This window comes from Gracilinanus agilis, chromosome 1 (assembly GCF_016433145.1).
Source record: "Gracilinanus agilis isolate LMUSP501 chromosome 1, AgileGrace, whole genome shotgun sequence".
NCBI lineage: Eukaryota > Metazoa > Chordata > Mammalia > Didelphimorphia > Didelphidae > Gracilinanus > Gracilinanus agilis.
Genome location: NC_058130.1, coordinates 17,817,196 through 17,843,304, shown reverse-complemented (window position 1 = coordinate 17,843,304; position 26,109 = coordinate 17,817,196). Strand labels below are relative to the sequence as shown.

The window sequence follows — 26,109 nt, the reverse complement described above, 5'->3', positions numbered from 1 at the left end:
AAAAAATATGACAAGCTGCTAAAAAGAAGTCATTCAGATATCAGGGAACAGTTAGGATAACACAGGATCTGGCTGCATCTACATTGAAGGACCAGAAGGCATAGAACACAATATTCCAGAAAACAAGAGAATTGGGTCTACAATAAAGAATTGACTATCCAGCAAAACTAACTATATTATTGCAGGAGAAAGTATGGTCATTCAATAAAATCGAGGGCTTCCAAACATTCATCAAGAAAAAACTGGACTTAAACAGAGAGTTGGCCCAAACCCAGAACTCAAGAGAATCAACATAAAGTAATTAAGAGAATGGGGGGAGGAGAAAAAAATTCTTTTCTCTAAGGGACACAAGTTCAATCAATTTGCATCCCAAAAAGAAAAGAAGATATTGGCAAATATTAAAAATTGTTATTACCAACAGGGTAACTAGAAGAAGTTTACATACAGAGAACAGGGACAAACTGCATAGGATGAAATGTCAAGCGATATATATATATATATATATGTGTGTGTGTGTGTGTGTGTGTGTGTGTGTGTGTGTGTATGTGTATGTAGGTAGGTAGGTATAAATATAAACAAAAGGGGGGGGGGAAGATAATAATAAGAAAAATAGGAAAACAAACAAAAAGGAATAAACACAACTACAAAACACTTTCCAAACAATTAGAACTAGATCTAAAAAACTGGAAAAACATTGACTGCTTATGGGTATGACAAGCTAACATAATAAAAATGACCATTCTACCCAAATTAACTTATTTAGTGCCATACCTATCAAACTACCAAAAAACTTTTTTATTGAATTAGAAAGAACTATAACAAAGTTTATTTGGAAGAACAAAAGATCAAGAATATCAAGGGAAATAATGAAAAAAAAAAAAACGTGAAGGAAGGTGGCCTAGCAGTACCAGATATTAAGCTACACTATAAAGCAGCAGTCATCAAAACAATATGGTACTGGCTAAGAGACAGAAGGGAGGATCAATGGAATAGACTTGGGGTAACTGACGTCAGCAAAACAGTGTATGATAAACCCAAAGAGCCCAACTTTGGGGACAAAAATCCACTATTTGACAAAAACTGCTGGGAAAATAGGAAAACAATATGGGAGAGATTAGGTTTAGATCAACATCTCACACCCTTCACCAAGATAAATTCAGAATGGGTGAAAGACTTGAACATAAAGAAGGAAACTGTAAGTAAATTAAGTGAACACAAAATAGTATACTTGTCAGATCTCTGGGAAAGGAAAGATTTTAAAACCAAGGAAGAGTTAGAAAAAATTACAAAATATAAAAAAAATAATTTTGATTATATTAAATTAAAAAGGTTTTGTACAAACAAAAACAATGCAACCAAAATCAGAAGAGAACAACAAACTGGGAAAAAATCTTTATAACAAAAAATTCTGACAAAGGTCTAACTACTCAAACATACAAGGAACTAAATCAATTGTATAAAAAAATCAAGCCATTCCCCAATTGATAAATGGTCAAGGGATATGAATAGGCAATTTTCAGATAAAGAAATCAAAAGTATCAATAAGCACATGAGAAAGTGTTCTAAATCTGTAATAATTAGAGAAATGCAAATCAAAACAACTCTGAGGTACCACTTCACACCTAGCAGATTGGCTAAAATGATAGCAGGGGAGAGTAATGAATGTTGGAGAGGATGTGGCCAAATTGGGACATTAATGCATTGCTGGTGGAGTTGTGAACTGATCCAACCATTCAGGATGGCAATTTGGAATTATGCCCAAAGAGCGATAAAAGAATGCCTGCCCTTTGATCCAGCCATACCATTGCTGGGTTTATACCCCAAAGAAATCATAGATAAACAGACTTGTATGAAAATATTTAGAGCTGCGCTCTTTTTAGTGGCAAAAAACTGGAAAGTGAAGGTATGCCCTTTAATTGGGTAATGGCTGAACAAATTGTGGTATATGTTGGTGATAGAAAACTATTGTGCTGAAAGGAATAATAAACTGGAGGAATTCCATGTGAACTGGAAAGACCTCCAGGAACTGATGCAGAGTGAAAGGAGTAGAGCCAGAAGAATGCTGTACACAGAGACTGATATACTGTGGTAAAATCGAATGTAATGGACGTCTGCACTAGCAACAAGGCAATGACCCAGAACAATTCTGAGGGATTTATGGAAAAGAACGATACCCACATTCAGAGGAAGAACTACAGGAGAGGAAACACAGAAGAAAAACAACTCCTTGAACAGTTGGGTTGATGAGGACATGATTGGGGATGTGGACTCGAAAGGAACACACCAATGCAACTATCAATAATATGTAAATAAGTCTTGATTGATGACACATGTTAAAACCAGTGGAAATGTGAGTTAACTATGGGGGGGGGGGGGAGTTTGAGGGGGTGAAGTGGAAAGTAAAAACATGAATTATGTAACCATGGAAAACTTTTCTAAAAATAAAAAAATTAATTAAAAAAAAAAAAAAAGACGACCCGGTCATAGTTCCAGGGCCAAGAGGAGCTCTAGTGCTTGCAACTGTAGGGGTCCAAGGGTCCTTCCTAAGTAAGACCAAGGTATAGACCAGGAAAGAAATGATCATACCACTTTGAGAGCCCTGAAAACCTAAAGACCCACAAAACTAGCTCTGAAAAAAGGAACAAGAAAGTTTAAAGCTTGGCACAATGCCTTACCATCCCCTAGTGAGCACAGAACAACTTTAACAAAAGTGAAAAGTGCTGAAAAACAAAAGTGGAAAAATGAACAGATAATTAAAGAAAGAACTTGACCATAAAAAGCTACTACCAGTGGCAGGGAAGACCAAAACATAAACTTAAAAAAAAGACAATGATGTGAAAATAGCCACAACAAAAACCTCAAAGACAATGCTATTTGGACCTTAGCCCAACAAGAATGCTGGAATAGTTAAAGAAAGGGAGAAGAGTGGTAGAGAGAAAACGGGAAAAGAAATGAGAGTGATGCTAGAAATTTTTAAAAAGAGAATTAACAGATTGTTAAGGGGGGACACACAAAAATGTTAAAAATAGCACCTTAAAAAACACAACAGGCCTAATGGTAAAATAGACACAAAAATTCCATGAATAAAAGAACTTATTTAAAAGCAGAACTAGACAAATAAAAAAAGAGATACAAAAGCTCACTGAGGAAAAAGAATTGGACAAGTGGAAGCTAATGACTCCATGAGACACCAAGAAACAATCAAAGTCAAAGGAATGAAAAAATAGAAGAAAATGTGAAATATCTCATGGGGAAAACAAATGCCTTAGAAAATAAATCCAGGAGAGAGAAGAATTATTAGACTACCTGAAAGCCATCATCAAAAAGAGACCTTAGACATCACCTTTTAAGAAATTACCAAGGAAAATGGTCCATTTATTTTAGAACTAGAGGATAAAACAGAAATTGAAAGAATCCACTAATCACTTCCTGAAATAGATTCCAAAAGGATAATTCCAAGGATTACTATAGCCAAATTCCAGAACTCATAGGTCAAGGAGAAAATACATCAAGCAGCCAAAAAGAAACAATTCAGATATCATGGAGCTATAGTCAGGATAACACAAGATTTAGCAGCCTCTACATTAAAGAAACAGGGAGTTTATAATATGATATTCTGGAAGTCAAAAGAGATAGGACTGCAAACAAAATACCTACCCAGAAAAACTGGGTATAACCTTCCAGGGGTAAAAATGGATATTCAATGAAATAGAGGACTTGCAAGCATTCCTGGTGAAAAGGCCAGAGCTCAATAGAAAATCTGGCTTTCAAATACAAGATCTATGAAAAGCATAAAAAGGAAATGGAATAAAAAGCATACAAAAAACAGAGAAATCATAAGGGGTTCAATAAAGTTAAACTGTTTACATTCCTATGCAGGAAAATTATATTCCTAATTATACTCCTAAGAACTTTATCATTATTGGGTCAGTTAAAGTATATATAGACAGAGGGCCTGGGTATAAGTTGAATATGGATGATATCTAAAAAAATAAAATTAATGAGTGAGAAAGAGGAATGCCCTGGGAGAAGGGGGAAGGGAGAAAATGGTGTAAATTATCTCATGCAAAAGAGCTTTTATGGAGGGGGTGTGTAGGAGAGAGGGTAATGGAGACTGGAGTAGTATGGAGCACTTGAACCTTACCCTCATTGAAATTAGCTCAAAAAGGAAATAACACACTCAGCTGGATATAGAAACCTATTTTACCCAATAGAAAAGAGGGGAAGGGGATGAGAGAAGGGCATAAGGAGCCCAATAGAAGGAAGGGCAGATTGAAAGAGGCAGTAGCCAGCAGCAAAACACTTTTGAGGATGGACAGGATGAAAAGAGAGAGACAGTGGAATAAACAGGAAAAATAGATAGAGGGAAATTAACATTAAACTTAACTGTGAAAAAAATTATATGAGCTTTTTTGATAAAAAGCCTCACCTTCCTAATATATAGAGAGAATTAGTCAAATGTATAAAAATAGAAGTCATTTCCCAATTGATAAATGGTCAAAGAATATGTTTTCATCTCCCCAATGATCAAAGGCAGTTTGGGGACAAAGCAATAAACACTATATATAGTCATGAGAAACAATGCTGAAATTCACTTTTGATTAGAGAAATGCAATTTAAAATAACTCTGAGGTACCATCCCATATTTATCAGATTGGCTAATAGGACAGAAAAGGAAAATTACAAATATTGAAGGGAATTTGGGAAGGTTAAGACACTAGCATACCATGGGTGGAGTTGCAAACTTGTTCAACCATTCTGGAGAGCGATTTGGAACTGTGTCTCAAGGGCTATAAAACTGTGCTTATCTCTTGACCCAGAAATATCACTACTGAGTCTATATCCCAAAGAAATAGAAATAGGAAAAGGAAATATATACAAAAATATTTCTAGTAGCTCTTTTTGTGGTGATAAAGAATTGGAAATGGAGGCGATGTCTTTTAATTGGACAATGGCTGAACAAGTTGTGGTATATGATAGTGATGAAATGCTATTATGTTACTATTATGGTGAGCAGGATACTCTCAGGAAATCCTGGAAAAACATATGAACTAATATACAAAGTGAAGCGAGCAGAACCAGGAGAACATTGTATATAGTAACAGATATTCTATGATGATCCAAAAAAACATGGACTCCAGCAGGTAACTTAATTTGTCCTCTAATTTAACAGATATTCTCATAAGGTTCCTGATGAATTACCACTTTAAATAGTTTCAAAATGTGTGCTTTTTTACTAAATTAATTTTATATAGTTTTAATATCCCAAGTATATAGCTAAAAAGCTACTGTTCTGCCTTCTTTTATTTATAATTTCAAAACTAGTACAAATTAAAGATAAACATAAAATTAATCAACTTTGTTCAGCCATTTCCCAAATGATAGGTTCTTCCTTAGTTTCTGCCACCACAAAACAATGCTCCTTCATTTTTTTTACATACAAGTAAAATGTGGTTTAATATCCTTTCCCTCTTTCTTTGACTTCTTTGGGGCATTAGGCCAGATAGTGATACTGGTGAGTCAAAGGGTATCTCAGTCTGGAAACTTTGTGGGTGTAGTTCCATACGGTTTTCCAGAATGGCTGGACGAATTGATAACTCTGCTGAAGGTTCAGTGATGGCCCTGTTTTCCCACAGCCCATCCAATAGTTTTCATTTCCCAAGGTAGAGGAGAGAGAAAATGTTTGTTCATTAAAAAATTCTTAAGACATACAAAAATGCACTTGAATTCCTAAATGCTATGAAAGCAAACAAATATTATCAAGTAGAAAAATTGAATCTGAAAACTCAAAGAGAAACTCATTCTTTCATGGATCTGTAATCTAGCTACACCAGTCAAATTCTCATCAAATTCTATAAAATTCCTAACTGAGGCTTTGTATTAAGAGACATGGAAGGATTAAAGACAAGATCCAGCAGTTCCTTGGGAGGCAAAGCCAAGGGAAGAGGCCTAGATTGGATTATAGCTGACCACTACTGAGGGCTGACTCAAGTGCCAAGAAATCCTCTGAGTATTCCCCCACCCTGTTTCCTACCCAAGTTGCTTCTGAACTGAGAACACGAGTGACCACAGAGAACCTAAAACACCTCTGCACACACACCCTGGGCTTGGGACCGAGAGCCAATTCTGGGCTCCTCTAAGCAAGAGCTTGTGAGGTCTCTTCCAAGAACCAGCTCCAGAAGGGGGAGTCAGTGAAAGGACGGAGAGTCAAACTGAGAAAGTAGAGAAGATTTCTCATCTCTCTTCCCCTTCCACCTCACACAGCCATGTTTCTCATTGGGCCACAGGATTCTGGATCTGGAGAAGCTCACTTCACTGACCCCAAACTACAGACCAGGGGAACTCATGACAATGTGCCTTCTCAGAAACTTACTAATAGGCAACACGATTGGAAATGTTCAACTAGACGAGAAAAAGCTTGGATAATTAAGGCCTAGCAGAGTTACCACAGCAAATTTCAAAGGAGACTAATGAATGCTTTTTATTAGTTAAAAATTTTGTTTAGAAAGTCCTTTTAGTTTAGAAAGTCTTTTGGTCTGCCTGGTATTGTTTGGTTTAAAAGCACGCTATGGGTAAGCAAATTAAAAGTTATATTAGAAGAATGAAAGAATACATGCCTTTTATCTAAGTGTCGATGGACTGTTTGGCTAGGACAAGTAGGTAAACATACCCAGAAAGAGCATGACTAGCTCCACAAATGAGAAGCATCACAAGAAGCATGGTTTGGACTGGACAATCCATTATTCTATTCTTGAGGCATCCATCCCAACCTCGTGGCATCAGCAAGTCTGACAAGTAAGCCAGTTATCAGTCATGGAAATGGTAACCTTTAAAAGAGTGACTGGCACTCACCTGGAGACCTCAAGAAGGGGAAGGAAGAAAGGAGTGGATGGAAGAGGCCATCGTACCCAAGTTTTCTGCTTCTGCACAAACCCTGGGTAAAGATGAAGCCTCGAGCGAGGCTCTCACACTGATGGTTCTCAGAACGAGATGGTAGTTGTGGTGATGGGAAGCCACAAAAAGGTCTATTAATTACAGCCAGAGAAAAACATTCCTGACCCGAGAGTCCATGCTGCAGTGTACTTCCATGCTAAATCACACGGGTGCCTCCAGCATCCTGAAAAACATTCTCAAAATTGCACTGACCTGTTTGTACGTCCCATCTAACAAGGTGTCCAGATGCTGGAGCGGGGCAGGAGTCTTATCTTTGAACCTGGTCAGCAGGCGTCGCTCAATAGCTCTGAACTGGATGGCTCTTTCTGATAACAGTTCTTCAACTTTTTCTCCATTCAGTCGGAGCTAGAATTAAGAAATTCCAAAATTCTGATTAGCTGCCCAATAGAGACTCGGTGCTATATAAGACATGGTTAGGATCAAAAGTAGAGGTGGTGGCCTCGCAGCCCATTAATGAACTTCATGTCTGGTGCAGAACAGTCATTACATAAATGCCTTTGATGGGTTATGCATGAGGTCCATTCTTCTTCTTTTAAAGCATTTCTCTTAGTAGGAATAAGATACTACTGAAAATTAAAATAATCAATACATAGAAATTAAAAGACTAAACTGTTTCCTAAAGCGATCAGGGGAAAAGGAAAAGAATCCATATGTTCCAAAATATTTATAGCTGCTCTCTTTGTGGTGACTAAGAATTGGACATTGAGGGGATGCCCATCACCTGGGGAATGGCTGAACAAATTGTGGCATGATTGTGATGGAAACCTGTTGAGCCATAAGAAACAATGAGCAGATTAATTTTTTTTATAAACTTCAAAAGAACCACATGAGATAATGAAGACCGAGACAAGTAGAAGCAAGAAGACATTATGTAGCTATAGATTTAATATTTGAAGAACAACTTGTAAATGTTCACCTACAGAGAATGGACTGAGGAATATAGAAACATGAACAACATAATCTACAAATTTTAAGGAAGGGAAGGAAGGGCTGAACAAAATAAATAAATACAATTTTCAAAAGAAATTAAAAGACTCTCAAAGTGATGCTGTGATTGCTTCACAAAGTAAATGCAATTGTATGAAATCTCCAAATAAATATATATGTATATACAAAGTTGCTGAAAATATCCATGTTTTTTAGAATTAATGTCATAAATGTACAAGTAAAATGACTTTGTGTTTAAAGAATGTTTATGACTGCATGCAGGCTGGAAAATCTATTGTATGCTTTAATTAATGGATGTGTGATAGCATAGGGGGAAATGCACATGTTTTTTTCTTTACAAATTATTCTATCAGCAAAATGAAAATAATTTGTCATATAAAATCATGCCATAAAAAACTGGGAGAGAGGAACGGCCTCTCTCTTTCACAACAAAAAAGTCCTTTGAATTTGTAACTCCCGTATGACAAAGTAAAAGGACAGTGTTGGTTATATAGAAAGAAGGGGCTTTTATACAAATAAAATCAACCTAGCTAAAGTGAGAAGAAGAGATAAATGGCAAGTGGGAGTAAAGGCGGCTGTTGGTGAAAAAGACTGTGATGTGAAAAACAAAAGATAGAGTCAGGTTGGGATGGTCTTTTAAGGGTCAAGAGCATCAGATACCTACTTTTCTCATCTTGCTAAAATAATCTCATGAGAATGGGTTAAGCCTAGTGTCCTGTGGATGTCCATGATGAATCCAGAAGAAGGCTTCTAAGTAGATGATTTTCTACAGCAGACCACAACTTCTAGGCCTACAAATGACTGCGCTATGAAGACTATAACTCACGCCATGCCACTGGTTTGTTGAGTGCAACAGAAAAAATTCTGGCCTTAAAGACTCTGTTCAAATGAGGTCTCTCCCATTCCCCGACAGATACTGCTACCCAGAGAAAATCTTGTTCAGTCATCCACTGAGTGTTCGCATCCACCGAGACATAAACCAGGTCAATATATTCTGCTATTGAAGCATTTGACAAAGGTATGGATACAAAGAGAAATACGAAGAGAAAAAACAAAATACAAAGAGAAAAGACATCTGTTATCAATAGTCATTCAACATGGATCTGCCAAGCAAATAATCCATAAAGTAAAGCCAATCGGACAAAGAAGGCCTGTTGGTCAGAGGATGACACATAATTGGACAGGAGGTCGATTCAAGATGTATCTTTGATTGGCAATAGAGATGGGCAAGCGTTCGATGCCAGAGTTTCGAACAGCTGTGAATATTTAGCCTAGAGAAGAAGGAAAGGCATATATGGTGGGGCACGTGATGGTCATCTTTCATGATGATGGCCATCACTTGCAGTGTTACCAAGTGAAAGAAGGATTCAATTTGTGCTGTTTGGCCCCTAAATGATAGAACTGGGAGAGAGGCATGGAAATACACAATGGCATATTACTGAATAGAAGAATTTTCATCTCTCTTGGTGAGAGAGAGAGAGAGAGGGAGAGAGAGAGAGAGAAGATGATTATATGCCTTGTTCCCTGAAGCTGTCGTTCTCCAGTGACCTGAATGGCATTCTGTCTGAAAGAGATTCCAAAGGCAGAAAGGAAATGGTTTATGAACTGAGACGATCCAACTTAATAATTCATCAACGTAGCAACTTTATGGAAATGCAGCAACTCTAAAATACAACCAACAGGTGGAAAAACTGAAAGGCAGAAAGAAGCACTTGTTTCTTCTCAAAAGCAATAAAGAAAAATTTTTTCCATTTCAATAACTCCCAGAGATTACTAAATGGGATTAGCAGAAGTCAGAGAAAGTGTGAAGTTACCCAACAGCAAATAAAGAAATAAGTGTCTTGTAATACTGGGGGTGGGAGAAAGAAGGACACATTTTCTAATATATTTGAACTGAATATGAATGTTTTCTTAATGCGTAGACATAGAACACGAGGGGAAATACATCCAGTCAAACGGGCTGAGTGCATTGCAAATGAAATCCACTGGGCTCAAGAAAAGCCGAGCTCTGCCCAGTGAGGAAGCTGGACACGGCAGATAGCCGGGCTAGCTAATCTGAGAGCCCCCCGAGCTGGGGAGTTAGAGGCCGATGTTCTCTGTCTCCTCCAGAGCCATTTGCCATACTCACCACAGAGAAGGTAACTAACAAATGATTTTGACTCTTAATAAAAAATCAGAATTACAGAATTTTTTTTGAAGGAGTACAGTCACCGACTACAAAGTACCATTACAAAAACAGTGCTAGCTTTTAAAAATACACTGGCTTCTAGATTATGAAGGAGATTATTTTAGTGCCATCTTTGAAGCAAGTCCTCTGGAAACAAAGCTGAGCATCCTTAGCCAATCGACCAAGGAGCACTGAGCAAACAAGTCCTGTCCTAGTCACCAGATAAACAAAGAGTGGCAGTGCTTGCCCTCAAAGAGCTCACATTTAAGTGAAGATTCGGCATTGCTGTTCAATCATTTTCAGTTTATCCAACTCTTTGTGATGCCATTTGGAGTTTTCTTGGCAAAGATATTGGAGGGGTTTGCCATTTCCTTCTCCAGCTCATTTGACAGATGAGGAAACTGAGGCAAACAGGGTTAAGTGACTTGCCCAGAAGTCACACAGCTAGTAAGTGTCTGAAGTCAGATTTGAATTCAAGAATTGGAGTCTTCCTGACTCCAGGCCCCAGCTCTCTAACCACTGCACACTCATTTGGCCCTTTAAGTGAAGATACATGAGAGGATGCTCCATCTAAGGCCATTTTATCTCCAGTGATTTAATATTCATATGTTTGTTGATAACTGGACAGGAATCTAAGACTTGCACCTTGGTTTTGGTTTGATATGAGTATTCTCTTGTAAAAATGACCAATATGGGAGTGATGTTTGCATGATAATACACGTATAACCTCGATCAACTTGCTTACCATCTCCAGGAGGGGGGAGGGAAACAATTTGAATCTTACAATTTCAGGAAACATGATGAAAATTGTTATTGCATGTAATTGGGAAATGCAATCTTTTTCAAAATCATGTGCCAAAATGTCATCCTTAGACTGCGTTATATTTCTAAGGATTAAAACTTTTCATACAAAATGTGTGCATAAAGTAGCATGACTGATGTGGCAGAAACGCACAAGACTGAATATACAAAATATACAATTTGAATGCAAATTAAATATACAAAAAATCACCAACTCTCGATGGGTAGGCATCGTGGCAATAATAGGAACATTCAACAAATCATTCTTGTTACTCCCACTTGGGAACTGCCCGTGAAACCAATTACAAACTAAATAGGAAAATCTACCTCTTTATAATCTATATACTTAGTCATAAACATTTATGAAGTGCCTACTGTGTGTCAGGCATTGTGCTAATTGTGGAGCTAGAAAAAGAGGAAAAAGACAATCACTGCCCACAAGGAGCTCCCAGTCTAGTGGGGGAGACAACAGACAAATATGTACAAATGAGCTAGATATCCAGGATGAACAGGAGAAAATGACCAGAGGGAAGGCACTGACTTAAGAGGGGTTGGGAAGATGGGATTTTACATGGGACATGGAAGCCAGGAGGAGGGACGGCATTCCAGGCCAGGGGGGACAGCCAGGGAGAACGTCCAGAGTCAAGAGATGGAGTGTCACAGGATCAGAGTCCCTGTTGGGGAGTGAGGTGTAAGAAGACTGGAAAGGGAGGAGGGGGCGAGGTGATGAAGGACTTTGAATGCCAATCAGAAGGGTTTTTATGTGATAGTAGGAGCAGAGATATGGGTCCAAAGGAATTTAGGGCAGTCCCCCAGATGAAATCCATATTCCTCAGAGCACTACCGCACCCTTTTTTAAGTATTTTCTGTTCTGACAATAAAACCAAAAGAGGAATTCCAAATAATGAAAGTCTGGTTGGAATAGGAGCCCAGGCCACCAAGACGACTCCTTTTAGGAGCGAAGGGTCATGGACGCACCTCCCTTCTGCTCTATTGGTCCAAAAATACCACGCGCACTTCCTCTAGACCAGGGGTCGGCTCCACCTCCCAGTCTGGGCAGAGCCCCAGGATGTGCCCCAGGGGGCCCTTCAGCCCCCGCCCCATATTCCAGCGTCTTCACCTCCATCCTCCTCCTTCTGCAGGCATTTATGGCTCTCGCGGCCAAAAAGGTTGCCGACCGTTGCTCTAGACCAACCGTCCTTAATGTGGAGAGAAATTTCAAGTCATTAGCTTAGAGCCCTGTGCTCATAAGGCCAAGACTTGAAGGAACCTCCATATGAATCAATTAACTTACTACTTCCGTGGCCGGTCCAATTCCAAGTGATCCTCTCATAAATATGGGTCACTAGGTAGAGGGAAATCAGACACTGGCATGGAAGGATCGACATAAACCCATTATTCTTACTGGAAAGATAAGTCAAGGTATGTCATTGGTAACAACGAGTTAAGGCAGATGCATATTCATGCACAATAGAAAGAATATCATTTTATAACCATAATTTACATTATCAGACATACCTCAAAATGCTGGTCAATGAGGTCAAAATATTCTTGTAGAGGGATGCACCCTGAGAAAGAGCAAGTGAAATCTTTGATTCCCTGTTTTTCAAAATGGTCCTGAAGCCGAAGAGTGAGCTCTTTGGTGATGAGCCAAAGGTCCTCGAATTGTTCACTCTGGATGCGGTAGCGTTCTGTGAAAGGTAACAGCCAAAGGAGAGAGGGGGCTCCGTTAGTGTTCCGTCGCTCATCTCGAGGTTGGCAAATGTCCCAGAGGACAACACTAACTCAGCAAAAGCTTTCCAACATGCGGAGGTTCAAGCTTCTTCCAAAACAGCTACAATTCCCATTGATTTTATATAAAAATTCCTGTTGCTTTATTACTGTCTTCTTCCTCAAATACAGAGCCTGAATTCAAAGGGACGGTCACAAGAAGCTGGAAAGGATGCTCCTATTTATTGAGCAGCCTCGTAACAGAATCTCCTCAAGTAAGAGCAGCCATAATACAGTCCTTTAAAAATCTTTTTAAAAATAAAATATCCTCTGGGGACAATTTTGGTTGATGTAAGCACTTGGCATCAAATGACTATGGGTGACAAGTGTTCAATCAACTCAACTACTGCCATGCTGCACTAAAAATGGCACTCTAGAGCAAGGACAGAGAGAATTTAAATCAATGTTCATTTATTAGAGGAAGAGACCAAAAGGGAAGGAAGTCCTGTTTGCCAGGTGAGGCAGTGCATGGGTTTGGACTTTTAAGGAAGACCCAAAAATCCTAATTACTAGCAAGGAACCCTGTGCAAGTCAATTGATATTTGCCTTAGTTTCTTCAACTGTAAAATGGGGATAATTATAGCTCCTATCTACCACCAGGGCTGTTGTGAGGATCATGGAAAGAATATGTATAAAATCAGTGTATCAAGTGCTCAGCCCCATCTTTCTGGATTTAAATCGGATGCTTACTCTAGGTGTCCCTGGACAAGTCACTTAAACCTGTTTTCCCCAGTTTCCCCTTTTTCAAAAATGAGTTGGAGAAGGAAAGGGCAAACCGCTCTAGTATCTTTGCCAAGAAAACCCAAATGGAGTCACGAAGAGTCAGACACAAGCCATCAACTGGACATTTCCCCATTACTTGAAAATGAGCATTCAGGAGGACATCTAACAGCCCCATTTCCCTCGTCTTCCACATTTAATCAGTCAACACTTCTTAGCAACTGTATCCCATCAAAATCTACTTTGCATCCCCTCCGCCACAACCTTATTAATACAAAACCCCTCATGGTAGACTCTTCATATAAAGCAGTAACTATTCATGTTATTTTCTAAACCCTCGTTGTCTCTCTGTCAGGTCACTGCCATCATCCCCTGATGGCTAATCTCCGCCCTGGTCCAACATGCTCCCCTCCTCCAAAAGCGTCACTCCCTGACTTTGGCCCAACAGATGAAGTCCTTCCTTCTCTCACTACTCCTGGCCCAATACTACCGACCATATGAGCTCCCACACTCAACACTGAGGACCAGGCCAGGCTCAACACTGACTAGCTGAGAGGCCCTGGACAAGTCACTTAACTGCTGGGCCTGAGGTCCCTCAGGTGATGGGAGAATAGCACTACTCTCTCAGTGTAGTTGTAAGGATCAAATGAGATCCTCTCGGCCCAGTGCCTGGCACCTATTCTTGTAAGAAAGTATATGTTTTCTTCCTTCTGGTCTTCCTTCCTTCCTTCCTTCCTAGGAGGAAGTGGACGATGGCTATAACCTAAGTTTCCATTTTTATTGTCTGACAAATAAATTATTCTGTTTAGGGATTATTTCTCAATTTTAGACTAATTATAAGAAATAATCATGATAGTTGGCATTTATCTAGGGGGTTACTATTTTCAAACAACTCTTTTTTTGGGTGCACACCAGCTATCATTATCCCCATTTTGTGGATGACACTGAAACTCACTCGGGGCAGATATGAACCAAGATCTCTGCACTCCAAGCCCGGTGTTCTTTCCACCACAACAAGCCATCCCTACAGTTCCAACCTCCAGCCTTCTTTACTCGAGGGCAGCTTCAAGTGAAAGATAAAGTTAGGGTTCATGAGCCTCAGAAGAGAAAGGGGTCCCTCCAAGGATGGGAGATGGCCCCCAGGAAAGAGTCTGGGGAACGGCTACAAGCTCAGTTTGGCTGAACTGCAGAGGCATGAAGGGGAACAAAGAAAATGGAAATGGAGAGGTAGTTTGAACCCTTAAATGCCAGGCTGAGGAGTTTGTATTTTCTCCTATAAACAAGAGAGAATGGGGCAGCGAGGTGGCTCAATGTGTTGAGAACCAAGCCTAGAGACAAGAGGTCCTGGGTTCAAATCTGACCTCAGACATTTTCTAGCCACACGACTCTGGTCAAGTCACTTCAACCCCATTGCCCAGCCCCTATTGCTCTTCTGCCTTGGAAGCCATACACAGTATTGACTCTAAGACAGAATGTAAGGGTTTAAAAAAAAAAAAACTAATGGGGGAAAGACTCTATTAGGGGATGCTAAATATCTAGGGGGTAAAAATAAAAGTCTAGTCAGTCATCTGAATGGTTTCAACTACCCAGATGGTGGGCCTAAATGTAGCCAGTGTCCATGGAGACATAAATATCCTACAAATAATTTTATTTTGCCTTTATCTCACTAAGATAAAATAATAAATGTAATTCAAAAAAATAATTTCCATCCAGCTATACAAACTATTTTTATCTTCGGTTTCCCTACTTTCCTATAAAGACCTTCTAGAAAACTTCTCCAAGAGAAAGATGCCCACAGATAGGTTCAGATGCCAGCCTTGCTCACCTTTTTAAAAAAGTTTTAAGCAGAACCCTTAGTGGACACATATGAGTTCATCATCCCAAAGACCAAGAAAACATCAGAAAGCAAGGAAGAACCCTAAAAGGAACTGATCCAACCTGGCATTCCTCAAATTCCTGTAGATCCCAGTCAGTCTTTTTCTAAGTCTTTCTTCCCCTTTGAACCCAAGCATTAAATTTCAGGTTTAATTTTCCTCCCACATGTAGCCTCAGCAGTTAGATGAGACGGGGCACGACGTGGCCTCTTTTAGGGACTGGACGACTTGGAAATCACTGACTACTGGGGCACGTTTCCCCCACCTCTAAGCTCTACTTTTCCTCTTACACTAGAGTGGAACAAATGAAGGAAGGAACAAGCACTTACGACGCACTCTGTGCCAACCACTAGGGACAAGAACGCAAAAGGCATGCGAGTGCCTGTCCCCGAGGAGTGTCCAGGGCCATCCCACTTAAAGGCAACAACGTCCACGGGGGAGTGGTGGCCGGGGAAGCCTTCTGTCCACCCCATCTTCCTTTTCAAGACGAGGAAGGATGGGTTTGGTCAGTCATCCTCCCACGGCCACACACGCTGCCAAGAGCAGATCCAGGATCGCCATCCAGGGTCCGAAGTCACTGCTTCCTCCCCAATGCCGCGCTCCCTCCTCGAGGCCACCCTGTGCCATCCATTAGGCTCGTCACAGATCAACCCAAGAGCAACAGCAATTTAGATGGACTTACGGGAGGTCTTGGATGCGAGGACGGTGACTCGGGAGCCAGTTATGAAGCGGAAGCCCAGCACGTTCACCTGATCGTCGTCTACCTGGTTAGCAAAGCCTAGAAGGAAAGGAAAGCACGGAGAGGCATTTGGACTGGCAGAAAAGAAAAGCCTGCCCAGAAAGGCGCAGTTAGCCCCGAGAGTGGCTCCTCTTGGGTGCGGGTGGCCATTCGCATTCTTTCAGCTAATTCTCGTTTCCGGTGGGATGCAAACATCTTGAGGGCAGGGACTGTTGGGATTTTTTCTCTTAATCCCCCTCACCTGGCACCCTGGTCATGGTTATCACCGTAATTGTATTATACAATAAGGAATGGCACTGTTGAATTGACATGAATTTCTTTGAGAAGCTCCCTTTCTACTCTAATCATTTTCTGGCTAAATCAGATTGGCTAAAGTTATCTTCATTTTTGTGGCCGAGAAAGACTAGGCCCGTGTGGGCGAACCTATGGCACGTGTGCCGGAGAGGGCTGCTCCCCTCCCCCTCTCCATGCCGCTAGAAGGCATTCCTCACATGACCCGCCCTTCTGCCCAGCCGCCCAATGGAGCCCTTCCTCCCTCCCCTGGCTGGGGCAAGGGGGCGGCTCACATGTGGTGTGAGGGTACAGTTTAGGCACTCGTTCTCTAAAAGGTTCGCCATCACTGGACTAGGCATAAGCAGCCTAGAAGAGAGTTGGCCCTAGGCAGCCGCCAGTGATGCTGGTCTCACAGTTCTGAGGATATAAGTCTCTCCACAGCAGCAGGAACCTAAGGAGACATCGAGTTGAATTTTTGTACTCAATTGAAATTTTTAGAATTTTTAGTTGGGTGATTTTTATTAAGGATTATTATACTGGGCAGCCAATTCATTTTTTTTAAACCTGCCAAATTCAATATTCACCCATATAAACACTAAAAAAGACCATAGTGAGCTCCAGCTTTAACATGAGGCCAGGCAAATCTTTGGTAAATTTTGTTCATCAGGTTTAAATATAAAAATAAATCCATTCATAATTGATATGCAGAGAACTCTCAAAAGGGAGTTTCCAAACATTAAAGGAATCAAGTTAAATCATTTCTCAGAAGCTTATGTTTTTCTCTAGAAAGTGAAAAAGTCTCAACTTCCTTCATATTGCTAAATCTAATTTAACTTTCTAAACACATTTCAAGTTAGCAAGAAGTTCATCATTCACTGTTGCCCTAATCAGACAGCCGAAGCCATCGATCACATCAAGCAGGTTATTTGCCTGATCACTTTGGTTAGACCTATTGAGGACCCCAAGACCTCTCTAGTCTTTCGTGAAAAGGATCTTTCCAAGCAAGATCTCTGGCCCTGAGTTAGCCTGTTTCAATGAAAAGTCTAACTCTTGAAGAGTGAGCATGCTAGACTTTTCCTGCAATAATATTCTCCAAGCAGTTCCAGCCCCTAAATACTGAGATTCCAGGGGTCTTAACTGACACTCAGCTCAGGAGATGCATACAGAAATCAAATCCATTATCCAAAGATGGGTTGCTCAGACTGAATAGACCCAGAAGTCTGGGAGAAATGGATCCAATCTATTGACAATGCACCCACCCAGGTTATGCATCATAAAAGCCTACAGACCTCAATTTTATGTATTTTTTTAAACCCTTAACTTCTGTGTATTGCTCCTAGGTGGAAGAGTGGTAAGGGTGGGCAATGGGGGTCAAGTGACCTGCCCAGGGTCACACAGCTGGGAAGTGTCTGAGGCTGGCTTTGAACCTAGGACCTCCCGTCTCTAGGCCTGACTCTCCATCCACTGAGCTACCCAGCTGCCCCCACCTCAGTTTTATTTAGAATGTTTTTAATCATATCATTCAGAAAGTGATCAGCAATTAAAACTTTCCTTAGCACATCTGTGGTGATCAACTTGAAAGCGAGAGCCCATTTTACTATATTACATCCCTCTTCAAGGAAATGCATTTGGAATCAATCCTCCATGGGATCTCATCCCTTTAAATATAATTATCAAGCCCCCAGGACTCAAACACTTCACCAATGCTAATCATCTGAGCAGCCAACAAATTCCAACTTCTTCTTCCACTCATAATTTCCAATTCTATTTCCAAGGGAAGACAGTGGCTGCCTAGACAAGGGACTCATTGTTAAGGATAAATGACGAATACAGAGTACAGGCATCACTCTGACTTTCAAATGAATCAAGGAGATTTACCTCCATTGATTCCCACATTCCCAATTTGGCACAAGGAACCCCAAAAGGAAGTAAACAAAGCTTCAAAAAACAGGTCATGCAAACCCATACACCTGCTCTCTCATCCAACAATAATACTCTTAAGAAACCAGAGAGCAAAAATAAAGCATTCTTAATGGATGGTGCTAAATATGGAGATAGTTGTATATGTTATTGGATTTTAAAAATAAGAGTTATGAAAACACCTTGCAAAATAATCAAAAATCAAGTTTAGGAACACTTAGGGAGTTAATGACGCCACTCTTGCCTTACCGCAACATTTCTAAATTCTCAAAGAAAAGTATATTTGGTATTTCGAATCCTACCCACAAAGCCAAGGTCAGGCAACATCTCGGAGGCAGCAATGCTGAGTTTATTAAGGGGGCAAAGAAGGTCAAAGAAATGAGCACACGCTTTTTGTTTTCAATTCCACACTCTCCCCAAGAAAGTAGATGCATGTGGTTTGCTTAGGAATTGGGGGCTGTTAAAGATCCTTGTCACCCAGTCAAAGCTGTCCCAGAACTAGTTTTGCTGAATTGCTAGGAAAGAAAACAGCACCTGGTGGGTTCTGCCAACACTCACAAACCAAAGCTGAGTCTCCCAGGGGTGTCCCAGTCCTCAGGGTGAAGCTCCAGCAAACAACGGGGGCCAAAGAATGAACATGTTTCTGTACCAGATGCTGGAAACATCAGAACCCCAAAGAGCACCTATTTATAGGATTACTCACCTGGGGCATAAAGGCATACTTAGAAAGGGGGGTTATTTTATGTACCTACAATAAAGATGAATAATAAATATTTACATTCCAGGCAGAGAAATCCTGCCATCTCAAAAGGCACATTTGATGTTTTCATTTTTGGATGATGAAGCAAAATAATGATTAAAATATTTTGAATCAAACTTAAAAGCTGCATGTTATTACTTTGTTGATATAAGCTACACCTTTGACCAGGCAAAATGAAGAGGGGAGGGGGGGGAATCCTCGAGGCATTCTTCTATGCTGACTTGGTGATTATCTTATAATTACCCCATCATTACTCACTGATGAGGGGAGTCCATTTTAAATTCCTAACATTTCTGATGTTACCGGCACACACACCCACTGCTTCCAAAGCCCTACCTGGGAAGAGCATGACAAGGCTGATAGGAGATTTGTTCGTGTCAATCGTTAGCTTGTGACTTGCCATTTTTGAAGGCTGATATGGCAAGCATATTAACTTCAGGGGCAGTCTGAATTTACACTGGACAACTCGAGGAATACCTGAAATCAGGGGGAAAAAAACAAGCAACCTTAATTAGTAGGGTGGCAAATTCTCCAATACAAAGCAAAGTTTTTCCAAAGTCCTACAATTCTAAAACACGGGACTTTTTTGTCCTGTTCATTTTGTAGACTTGACACGAAAATGGATGACTGAGAATTTGCAGCTGGTCAGTCTCTTAGCAGGGCTGCCAGTTATCAGACTCCAGAGGAAACTAAACATTGACCCAGGAGCACCGAAATGATGGCTGTCATCTACCACCATGTCAGCTCCGCCATGCTACCATAGCCCAAGCTTTCCCATTTTCCCATCACTGATGGGACAAAGTTTCCAAAAAGGAAACCTCAATATGTTATCCATAAGCACAGTAAATCCAGTCCCAAAGGACCAAGAACAGGAAATTATGCTGTTCTCCACCCCTACAAAGGACTGAATATCGCCATACCTAAGACTTCTATTCAGGAATTTTAGAAAATGTATAAAAACTTATTTTTGAGAAATATTTCCTAATTTTCTTTCTGAAGAATAAAATTTTCATTTAGAAAGATCCCAGAGTACTCAAGACACAAAGTGGAAACCACAATTGGGTCCTCCATATTTATTTCACATCTATTTCTTCAAAATAGAGAATGCAGCTTTGCCACAGGATGTAGGCAGGTTTTCTACGCCACATTTCATTCAGTTCAATAATCATTTTTAAGTGCTTACTAATGGAAAAGAAGCATGATTTCTGGCTACAGACTGTGTGTGTGTGCGTGCGTGTGTGTGTGTGTGTGTATTCTGTGTATAGAAAGTAATTCCTCTGATGCTGCATCACGGGATGGACACGGGGAGTAATCAAAAGCTCTGGAAAGTCACACCAAAGTGAGATGAGCTTGGAGTATGAACCCAGATGGAGGTTGCTGTCCAAAAATCAGCCTTGCTGACATCAGAGAGGCTTATTTCAAGGCCACTGGCAGATATGGGGAAGGAGGAGAGGGTACATTTTCTGGCTATAGAACTCTCTACCAAATCACCAACTGTTGGAGGGGTCATGGCCCAAGTGCTGGCAAATCCAACTCACAGGTTCTTAAAGTGTATAATTATAGAAATAACACAGAGAGGGATTTTAAGGAGCCCAAAAACAAAAATAGAGAATAATGATTTAAGTCAAATAGCAATTTGGGCCAATTAATGACATTATGATATAGTGATACCATGTGGGATCAATGATATAGTTAAAGTCCTGAACGTAAGGCTAGGAAGACCCTGGCTCCAAACCTGCCACTAGCTATGTGACCCTGGGCAAATCACTGGCCTTGTTCAGCCTTTGTTTCCTTCTCTGTAAAAATGAAAGGCTTGGCTTCTGAGATCTCTTTCTGATCTAAATAATCTAAGATCTTATGGTCCTATGACGTTACAGGAGGGTAACTAATTAATCAATGATCAATTATTTATTAAGACTCAAAAAAGGTGGAGGTTTGGGGTACAGCAGGATCTGTTCCCAATGAGTAAATATTTTCAATTATTCAAAGTGTTGAATTCCTCCCAAATTTCTTCTTATTCTAAGATCACCAATCTTGGTGAAAAGTATTTTTAAAATATTACTTTTTAAATTACAAGGCTAATATTTAACAAAATGGTTATGTGCTTTAATTGTTTGGCTTTGTTTTCTTTTTAGTTATGCCAATTGTGATAATAAAATTAAATCTGCCCTGCCCATCTTTAGATTTAATCACCAAAGGTGAGAACATCCCCATTTAATTCACAAGTTGCAAGGTATGTGACCCACGTGTGCTAGAGTGAGTGATGAATCGGAATTTACTGACTGCCTCCTGGGCAGTCCTAAGAAAAGCGTCTGTTGTGATTGGACACATAAACTAAGAGGAAGACACAGGAAATGAGGCAAAAGAAGCCCCTTTAAAAGAGTGGCAACTTCCTGTAGCTCTTCTTGTTTGTGACTTGGACCTGGAGGAGCGCTGGACCTAGGACTGAGAACTTAGTGAGACTGTTCTTAAATCTTTCCCTTAGAACTACACGTGGTGAGTGTAAAGACTAAATCTTCCTGGACTTCTCTAAAGAAACTGCTCTTTCAAAAGAGATTCTGTAACTGAAGCTTCTGCTTCATTCATCTCCAGCCCTCCGGGGCCCTCTGGCCTTAGGCTCAAGGCTGAGCCTCCTCCGACTGAGGATTAATTAATTGAACAAGGAGGCTGGGGCAAATTACTTAGTGTGCTAGATTACTTATCCTATACTCTCTCTCATTTTCTTTATTTTATCTTCCTCTTCTCATTTGTAAATAAACTTCCATAAAAGTCATTTTGACTTGAAATTATTCTTTAGTTGGAGATTGATAATTATTCAATCCCCTGGCAACCAAACCTTTTAATATTCACCCAACCAAAACCCCTTTTTACTCCTTACACAACACAAAAATAAACCAATCATGGCCATATAAAGCTCACATGAAAATTTCAGTTTCCAGAGAACATTTCAGAAAGCAGCAAGGTCAGGGGGAGTGGAAGCCACTGAGGGAAGAGACTGGTTCATTTTGGTTTTGTAGCTCCAGCACTGATCAAAAGGCCCAGCCATACATAACAAGGGCTAAAGGACTGATCCAGTACCTTACAGGAATCCAAAGCATTCCAAATGCTAGATGCCAATTTCTTTAGGTATCAAACTCTGTTGGCTTCTATAACTCACAAAAATTCACTCTCCTGAGAAAATCGAAAGGTTCCAATTTGTTCACCTGCATTCTGATCCTTTTCATGCCTTCTAATAGAACCTAGAACCTGGAAATCTTTGGATCTGTTCAACAGAAGAGCCCAACTTAAGGAAAATCCTGTGTAACTGAACCTTTTGAAAGCTACTGGGAATGGTATCTTTCAACTGATTAGAAATGGTCAGGTCGGTATTTATCTCTTATGAATTAAGTGTTTCTCCTCCCTATTCCATACATGGTTTAAAAGAAAAAAATGATTTTTTTAAAACTTGTGTAGTGAAGTTTCTTTTTTTTTTCTTTCTTTTTTTTTTTTTATTGGCTCGAAGGCAGAAGAATGGTAAGGACTAGGCAATGGGGGTTAAGTGACTTGCCCAGGGTCGCACAGCTGGGAAGTGTCTGAGGCCAGATTTGAACCCAGGACCTCCCAACTCTAGGCCTGGCTCTCAATCCACTGAGCCACCCAGCTGCCCCCTGTAGTGAAGTTTCTTAAAGTAGCCTTGAGAAAAAATGGATTCACTTCATTCCTCAGTCAGAGACTTTTCCCTAAAACCTTCCTTGTGCTTAGCATTGAACTTCTCCCCACATCATCACAACTGGGCAAGATTCCTGCCAATTCCAAGAATGAATGGTTAAGTATAGCTTGTAATAATTAATCACTTAATGGGAAAATCTGCATCAAAATTATCTGTAGACAGAATGTTGTTTTTTCCTGAAACAATTATATATGTCACAACCTTAAGCCCAATATCACTGTCAAACAGGAAGCAGACTCGAAAACTGCTTTAAAAAAAAAATATATATATACATATATATATATATATATATATAAATTTATTAAAATGTCTAAACCACACTGTTCTTCACACGAGCATTAGTTCTTCTTCAACCTAGCGAGTCCAGGAAGACATGAGTCCACAGACACAGACAAAAGGGCATTTTGCAGGCACGATGATTTTCTCATTTTTGACTGCTTGGCAGGTTAATCCTATGAGAAGGGCAAAGCTGGCTCTACACGGTGAGTCAAAAGCATCCTTCAGAAAAATTATACAATTGATAGAAATTTGATAAGAAGGGAAAAAATGGAAGTGACATTCTGGGCCCATTTTGTGACAGTTTCAGAATGTTTCGCCGGAATAAACCCTGCCTGACCCTAAAAAGCGTGTCCTTGAAAGCTTCCTCTCTTTGAATGAATTTTGCAAGTCAAGGAATCTCAACATCAGACAGGCCTCCTGAGCTTTAGTGGCTTGGGGCTGGGATGACCTCTAGAGGGAGATGTTCTGGCCCATTCAAAGGATCCTGGTGGAGGGATAAGGCCTAGAGAATACAGGGGAGAAATAAAACTGCATCTACGGAAGGCACAATTCACAAAATTATATGCACAGGAAATACCTAAAAATTCTGTTTCCAAAGACTACGTTTTTCTAAATACAGCAAAGTCAACAACAATATGGCTGGAAGACTAGCACTGATCAATCTTCATAATTTTCACAATTTCTGTTTTACTTTTTCCAGAAAGGAGTCATTGAGTCTTTTTTTTTGCTTCTGAGATGACTGTTCTAGAATTTCTTGGCCCCACTCTTTCTCACAGTTTGTCATCTCCTTCCCAGCAGAATCCAGGCAAAGCATCATCCTTCAGAACCATCAAAGTGAAAAAACATCCTCTCTACCCATCCACCAATGCCACAATATTATGCCAATTGCCCACCCGAGTGTCAGTACTAATATTCACTTTCTTTCAAAGTTTCCTTTCACTTACCATCTGGATTGAGGTCTATAATCAGAGGCAGAAGGAAGGAAAAAGTGGGGAGGGGAAAAGGAAACACAAGACAGTAAATTTAATTATCTTGTGTAAAAACACAAAACAAATCTAATATTTATCGGTTTGGAGAAACAAACTCCACTCAGACTATCCCACAAACACTACATTGACAAGGCACCCGATTAAAGGTTCTGGGTTCTCAAATACGGTCCCCAGAAAAAGGAAATTGGTAAAGAGCCCCAGGATCTCCCATCAGCAGTTAGTTTCAACCCCACACTATTTTATCTAGTTCATGAATAATCCCAGCAATAGCTTCCCATTCTCTTTCTTTTGTTGATTCTCTTTATAAAAGCATTCATTAAAAGAGAAAATATGTGTGTGGCAGCAAGATGGAGAATATTTGCCGTTGATTTGTTCTTGAGTAATGGAGCTGATTCTCTCTGAAAAATCTCATTCAATCAAGCCCTACCAACATGAAGCTGGTGAAGGTTTCCTTTGGAAGGGCCTGAAGTTTGCTCTTGTGCGCAGGAAATACAACCAAACTAGGAACACAACGTGGTCAGAAGCCTTTCCTTAATGGCTTGAGCCCGCTGGAATAGAAAGCCTAATGGTCACTTCCCAGCCCCCTGATGGACTTCTGACTCCTCTAACGGGGTTCCTGAAACAGTTACAGGCACAGAAGAACTATCCAACTTGGAGGAGGACAAGAGAACCTCCAGGGGAGGCCCCGGCTTCCCCCAAAGGGATGACGTGCTCTAGTGCCCCTTCGTGAGCCTGTCGGCATTACATTTGTTTTAAAGTTGTCTATAATGAAGACTTTAACAGATTTCAGTCCTTTCCCTCTTCAAGCAATTGTGGTTTTTTCCCTCTGAACCAAAAGAGAGGAAACTGGCTTTTCTCAAAATGCAAACATTAACTCTGGTAAATTCATATGAATAGATGCCTCACTGCCTTTGCCCGGTTACGCACGTGTGGCTACACATCTGTACGTCTGGGCTCTAGAATGGAGAGGTGGCACGTGCGGAGAAGAAGCAGAGGCAGCACTGAAGAGACCTGGGTTCAAATCTCACCCTGAATGTTCGCTACGTGACTTGAGCAAATCACACCAGCCTTTGCTGCTACAATCCAAATAAGGCTGTGAATACTGGCCTTTGCAGACGGAGAGAAACAGAAAGGCCAGCCTTATTCTCTGTGATCCCAAGATCGGAAGCCCTGAAGTCTGGCAGCCTCAGAGCTATAAAGGAGCTTCCTAACCCCTCCTAGCATGCATTCAGAAGCTAAATGAGACTCTGGCATCTCTTTGGGAAGCCCCAGCTTACCTGTGGACATGCTATATGAGGCCACAGCAGTGCCTTCCAGTTCTGAAGGCAGGTAATTCCCCTTCAGGAAAACAGAGAAGTTAATGGTTTTCATCATCTCTGGCTCTGCAGCAATGGAAAGAAAAAAGAAAGAAATGAAACTAGATGAGGCTTCGGATGGACCCAACACATCAAGATGACTTTAATCCCCGTTTTTCTCCTCCTCCTAGAATGTGGGAAAGCCAGGAAAGTCCCCACATGCAGCAGGAAAGAACAAACACTACTGTCTGAAAGGTACAGGAGTCGAAAAATTAGATGCTCCTTTTCAGTCGGCTGCCCAGTGAAAACAAAAGCCAGAAGGAAATAGAAGATGCATCCAAACGTCAAAGGTCCATGGAGGCAGAGAGACGATCCTAAGGCGTGCTCATGGCACTAATTCCCCATCAAGGTGGAAATCATTCATTCGGCCTTCAGGAAAACCAAAAGAACATCCAAAGTGAAGAATTCCACCCCTGACCCAGAATCCTCAAAGCCTCACTCCTCTCTCCTCACCAAAAATCAGGGCTCTGGCCAAGGAGGTCTGCCTCCAGTAACATGCCCGAGCAGACCCTAAGGCCACGTCCCCTCCACACAGAGCAGACCAAGACTGGGCCTCCGGCAAAACCCAGGGTCCAGTTCTGGAGTGGTTCTGCCTCATACACACATAGGGTACAAAGGGTTCTCCCTTAGAATATGGTGAATGCTCAGAACTGTCCAATGTCTCTTGATGCCACCTAATTGCCTTCATTCATTATTTCCAATGACAAATATTGGAAATATAAAGAAAATAAAGGAAATATGCTAAGAGATGAAAAGGACAGAAAATAAGAATAATATATACTATGATAACATTAAAAAATAACCACAAAATCAAGAGAAAAAAGCATCAGAACCAAACAAATCCAAAGCAA

The 26,109-nt window shown here is 40.5% G+C and overlaps 1 protein-coding gene across 1 annotated transcript in view; it reads right to left on the bottom strand.

Moving 5' to 3' along the window:
* Nucleotides 1-26,109, bottom strand: part of BBS9 (Bardet-Biedl syndrome 9) — a 309,955-nt gene that overhangs the window by 176,839 nt on the left and 107,007 nt on the right. Inside the window, exons 12-17 of the mRNA XM_044675618.1 lie at nucleotides 25,181-25,285; nucleotides 23,859-23,873; nucleotides 19,263-19,403; nucleotides 15,917-16,012; nucleotides 12,389-12,561; nucleotides 7,147-7,299 (exon numbers count right to left, since the gene is read on the bottom strand). Coding sequence (XP_044531553.1) covers nucleotides 7,147-7,299; nucleotides 12,389-12,561; nucleotides 15,917-16,012; nucleotides 19,263-19,403; nucleotides 23,859-23,873; nucleotides 25,181-25,285 — 683 coding nt within the window. The remainder of the gene's footprint in view (nucleotides 1-7,146; nucleotides 7,300-12,388; nucleotides 12,562-15,916; nucleotides 16,013-19,262; nucleotides 19,404-23,858; nucleotides 23,874-25,180; nucleotides 25,286-26,109) is intronic.